Raw genomic sequence first — 6000 nt, forward strand, 5'->3', positions numbered from 1 at the left:
AACAACGAAAATCCGAACTTGAGGTAGAGTGGTTTTTCCGGTGTAACGGGATACTCATCCTTTATAAATATAATAATAGTTACTCTTTTCCGCAAGTTCCATTACTCAAGGTATAATAATTATATTTTTTTAGATCTTAAGTTACTAAATTATTATCTAGTCACATGAAAAATGGCTGTAACTCCTTGATTATCAATTTTATCGAAAAATTATAGGAGACCTAAATTGTAGCTTGATAAATTTCCTAAAAAAAATTGTTATGCACTATGAAGCTATCTTCAATATTTTAGGCATTATAGCTATTTAAATAGTATTAACTCAGTGAAAAGTGGAAAATCATCTAATTACGATAGTTATAGCTATAACACCTAAAATATTGAATTTTGGAAAAAATTATAAGAGACCAAAATTGTAGTTTGATAAATTTTCTATAAAAAATAGCCATGCACTATCGAGCTATCTCCAATATTTTAGGAGATATAGCTACTTAAATTGTGCTCAGATAGTTAAAAATTAAAAATTATTATATAGTCACTTAAAAATGACTATAACTCCTTAAATATTGAGTTTTGGAAAAATTTATAAGAATTCAAAATTGTAGCTTGATAAATCATTGCTATTATTATTATTATTATTATTATTATAAAAAAGGCTGTAAGTATTCCGCTAGACCCTTGGGGACTCGAAGTAAAGACTGAAGTATTTGGTTGGGGTGGGAAGCCTAAATAAAAGGAATCTAGAATCTAGTGCATGTTGTGTCCGACGTTGTGTAATGGGAGGGCACCGGGGGTTCAGTCTCTGATGATCCAGGTGGCAAAGAAGGCGAGCGTGCTGAAGCGGAGAAAATCCCGGAACCGGATGGAGATGCAGGGTTCTCAGACCTCGGGGCTGCCCTCTATAATGACGCCGAGCTCCGGGCCTGGAACTGGAACTGGAACCCAGACCGACAGCCAACGAATCGACAACGAGGGCGACGTCGTGTTCTACATGGAGGAGCCCAAAGCAGGAACGCCCAACAGAGCTCGTCGAGACAATAGGTGACTACTTATTTATTTATCTATTTCACTTGTCTCGCTATTTAACATCGATTTCCGAGTTTTAAGACAAAACTCTTAATGGCGAGGTTATTTTTTTTGTCCTTCATAACCTCCTAGAGCAAATGCTTTTTTAATAAATATTAATTATTTTAAAAGAAAAAAATCTTTATTGTAAAAATTGTAATAATTTTTACGTTTTAAAATAATTTAAAAAAAATTTTAATTTTATTTTTTGTTTAAAAAAAATAATAAAAAAATTATTTAACAAAAATTCAGCGCCATCTGTTGAAAATATAATTTAAATAACATTAAAATTTTTTTATTGGTTTAATTTGATGCAAAAAACATAAAAAATGTTATAAATTTTTTATAATAGTCTAAAAAAAATAGTATTTTATATAAAAGTGTATAAGTGGAGGGGATTTTGGCTTTGAGAGAGGTTGAGGCAACGAGGAAAGAGTGTGTGCTGACACACGAGTCTCAGAAGCCTCATCCATAAATTTAAATTTAAATCCTTAAAAATTAATTTTTTTTCTCTACTCAATTGAAATATTCAGATTATAAAATAAATAAAAAATGAAGCATTTGATCTATACGAGGTTGAAGCATTGCTAAGAAAGAGTTTAGAGTGAAATGGTGATTAGGGTATTTCCTATTTCCAGGGGTAGCCTGTTTACGTCGCAAACCAGCTCGGTGACAGAAGCTGCCAGCGACGAGATCGATATCGACATCGAAGAGCCCCAGAGGGTAACAACGTGAGTATTGCTATTTACTGTCTTATGAACAGAAAACACATGTGTCAAGATAAAGATATAGATATAGATATAGATATTTATTATGGCTTTAAATCTCTTCTCTGATAGACGCGTTCTCTGTATTCCAGAGCCTCGTCCTCCAAGAGGCCACTCTAGACCAACTCGATAAATGTCAATATTTTTTTATAACACCCCAGGAGATATTTTTACAGCCTCTCTTTTCTGAGTATTGATTTAAACTCCTCTACATATTTTAAATGTTTTCTTTTTTTTTATTCTTTAATTTTCATCGCTATTGAAAAATTTACAAACAATAAATAGTTTTTTTTTTTAACGAAATTTATTATTTAATAAACCAAAATAGTGGTTGCTGTACAATTATTTTATTATTCAATAGTTTTATAAAAATGTAAATTCGTCTAAAAAATTTAAAATTGAAATGACAAAATCGTTTAAATTCATCGGATAAAAACTAAAACTAATCTACAATAAAATAAAGTACGGATTCTTTAAAAAACTATTTTACTATCAGAATTTATTAAAGAACAATCGATAGTTCCGACAAAAAGAATTAAAAAACTACTGGTCGTTTTTGTTAAATTTGAATGGAGGGTTGTGAAATGCCGCCAGGCGATATAATACAGCTGACCTCGGAAAATAGACCCGAGGAAGGAAAAACTGCTAAAGATATATATATATATATATATATATATATATATATATATATATATATATATATATATATATATATATTTATACGTGTGTAATACATAAAATAGATGAAATAAAAAACAGAGTTATGGAATAAAGTATTAGGTGCAGAGGCGGAGCACATCAGGTGGAAAGCAAGACAAATTATAAAGATATAGTTATAAAGAAATACTCTTTTGGATTTTCAGGCTCACCGAGGCGCATCGAAACGCGATAAGGGCCATCAGAAAGATCAAGTACTTTGTAGCACGGAGAAAATTTCAACAGGCGCGAAAACCTTATGATGTCAGAGACGTTATCGAACAATACAGTCAAGGGCATTTGAATATGATGGTGCGAATTAAGGTGAATATTTTATTTTATTTACAATTATATGCTCCATTCATTTTACTGGTAATTGTTATTATCTAATTAACGATCTAGTTTTTATATTTTATTATTATCATCAATGAAGAGAACAATTTACAGCGCACTAACCGTACACAGTTTTTTTTTTTTTTTTTTTTTTTTTAATTAAATTATTGGAAATTTTTCTTTAAATAGAATTATGTTTGAACTTTATTTACATTGTTAATAGTAATTTATTAATAATTATAGTAATTGTTCAATTTTGTGATCATTTAATTTTTTTTTTTTATAAAAATTTAATTGATTTTTAAGTTTTATTAAAATTTGTCTAAAATAATTTTACAAGTACTCAAAAAATAGCTATAACTCCTAAAATATTGATTTTTGGAAAAAATTACAAGAGACCAAAATTGTAGCTTAATAAATTTCCTAAAAAAAAATTATTATGCACTATCGAGCTATCTCCAATATTTTAGGAGATATAGCGTCTTAAAACTCCAAAAATATTTATTGACAATTTAAAATAATTTTATAATTAAAAATAATAAATATTTTCATATTTAATCTTCAAATTTTAAATTAAAATAAACCTTAATTGTTTAAAGCCGAAAATTTAGCGATAAATTGAATTTTTTTATTATAAAATTAAATAAATTCAATTTCTTAAAAGGTAAAAAAAAATAAAAACAAAGAAAATCTTGGAATAGGAATAACGAAGTTTATTTGTTTTCCATTTTCCGAAACAAGATAATAAGTATCTGGTGTCCTGAATGAGAATATTGGTTTTGCGTGTTGCAGGAGCTGCAGAGGAGATTGGATCAGACCCTGGGTAAGCCAGGGAGCTATCTAGCGGGAATCGACCGGGCTGGCAATGTGAAACCCATGACGATCGGCGCACGTTTGTATCGCGTTGAGCAGCAGGTGAGTAGAAGAAGAAAACTGAGATCATTTAATTTTTCTTCCTCACAAGTTTTTATTTTTTTTTTTATTTCTTCTTCTTCTGCCTTTACCTGACATTGTACATAGCTGCTATATATTTCTGTAATTGTAATTTGTAATATAAAATATATTTATGTAAGTTATTATTTATTGAAAGCCGGAAATCTAAGACAGCCAAGCCAAGCCCGTATAAATTTTTCTTATTCAGTTCCCATTCATTTGGCCTTTCCATTCATCTCTCCCCCTTTCAGTCTTGTCACATTCATTCATTTCTTACCATTTTTTAGCTCCCGCTCTAACTAAACCTGCGGAGAGTAAAAAGGCTGCACTATACTATCTTTAAATCTTGTTTGACTAAAAAAAACTCCCGACAATGACGACAACGATGAGTATGACCGCTTTTTTATCTATCAAATAGTTTAACTATAGCTTAACTATCAAAATTTAAAAGGATGAAGAATTGATTTGCACATCTGAAAACATTCTTGGGAATTTATTTTAGGAGTTTTGGGTCAAGAATATAAAAGCTTACGCTCGTTAAAATTTTTAAGTTGTATTATAGATCTTTTTCAGTGACTAAGAATTTTTTTTAATGATCAAATTATTATTATTATTGTTATTTAAAAAGATATTTTTTTATTTAAATACCAAATCATTATCCAGTCGCTATAAAAATGGCTGTAACTCCTTAAATATCAAATTTATCGAAAAATTATAAGAGACCGAAATTGTAGCTTAGAAAATTTCCTATGAAAAATAGTTATGCACTATCGGGCTATCTTCAATATTTTAGGAATTATAGTTACTTAAATAGTACTTACATAGTTCCAAATAAAAAATCATCATTTAGTTATTATAAAAATAATCATAACTCCTTAAATATTGATTTTTAGAAAAAATTATAAGAATCAAAAATTGTAGCCTATAAAATTTCCTACAAAAAATTATTACAAACTATCGAGCTATCTCCAATATTTCAGGAGATACAGGGTCCCTAACTATCACTCATTCTCCAGTCACTGTAAAAACGACCATAACTCCTCAAATTACCATTATTACTACCTTTAAGCCACCCATTAACAAAAGACCAACTTCCAGCTGGCGGTGATGGACAAGAAACTGGACCAACTAGTATACGTGCTGAACGCGATGGCCCAAAAGCAGCAGATACCTCTTCGAAGCATAGAAGACGAAGTGTAACAAGCCAGCCCAGGTAGCTATCACGGAGCTTGAACATCAGTGACGACTCTAATTCCACTCATCCATAAGCTTTACTTTATCTATTAACAACTCGCAAAATTATCAAGCTTTTAAAGCTCACGATTACGTTACATAAATATATAAATACACCCAAGCAAACTTTGAAAAGTCAGCGAGATAAAAGCTTCTCGGCTTTTCGCTGCAAGTCATCGGAGCCTCGCGTCAGTAAATACAATCGATTATTATATCATTAATTAATTAATTAATTATTTTAATTTTAAATAGAAAAAAATAATTTATACGCACATTACGATACTCGAGAATAATTCGCGTAATTAAATACTACTAACGTTAGCCTCGTCTCAATAAATAAAAAAAAAAAAAAAACAACTATTTATTATTTATTAAATTAAATATTAAATAAATATACTAATTAATCGATAATCGAACGTCCGTTACTTGAATTGTAATATAAAATTAAATATTAATTAAAATAGCAATCGTCAAGCACTATCGCGTAGTTTGTAGAATTATTTATATTAAAGTCACTTATTAATTATGAACATCGATATTGTTTAATTAAGTTCTTAATAATAATTATAGAAAATATATATTGAGCGTACTCAAACAATCGACGGATTTTCCCAGCTAAATCATTTTTTTTTACTAATTAATTATAATTATTTAAATTTGTAAAGTGTAAATATTATTTGGGTATTATTTAGGAGAACGTCACTCTTTAGGTAAGCTTTTAATAGCAATTAGGAATTAATTATTAATTATAATTATTATTAATAATCATTATCATCAAAAGGAGGGTCCAAAGTGTTTTATTTATTTTTTTTCAGAGCGAATTTAATGAGGCACAAATTTAATATAATTATATTATTTTTTATTATGATTTATGAGCCGGGATAATTTATATTTGTGTAGATTATATTATATATTTAATGCACTGATAGAAAAAAATTTTTTTATGAAAAAAAAAAAATTTTTTTTTTTTTTTTAAA

The 6000-nt window shown here is 28.8% G+C and overlaps 1 protein-coding gene across 1 annotated transcript in view; it reads left to right on the plus strand.

Annotated features, from left to right (window-relative positions):
- The window catches only part of Kcnq (KCNQ potassium channel), a 44203-nt gene extending 38433 nt beyond the window's left edge, over window positions 1-5770 (plus strand). Inside the window, exons 13-17 of the mRNA XM_074251846.1 lie at window positions 796-1037; window positions 1700-1792; window positions 2692-2848; window positions 3650-3772; window positions 4889-5770. Of these exons, the coding sequence (XP_074107947.1) occupies window positions 796-1037; window positions 1700-1792; window positions 2692-2848; window positions 3650-3772; window positions 4889-4990 (717 nt within the window). The 3' untranslated portion in view covers window positions 4991-5770. The remainder of the gene's footprint in view (window positions 1-795; window positions 1038-1699; window positions 1793-2691; window positions 2849-3649; window positions 3773-4888) is intronic.
- The last annotated feature ends 230 nt before the right edge of the window (window positions 5771-6000 follow it).

This window comes from Cotesia typhae, unplaced genomic scaffold (assembly GCF_013202065.1).
Source record: "Cotesia typhae breed Kobodo isofemale line unplaced genomic scaffold, CoteBio_Ctyphae contig_83, whole genome shotgun sequence".
In the NCBI taxonomy this organism is placed as follows: domain Eukaryota; kingdom Metazoa; phylum Arthropoda; class Insecta; order Hymenoptera; family Braconidae; genus Cotesia; species Cotesia typhae.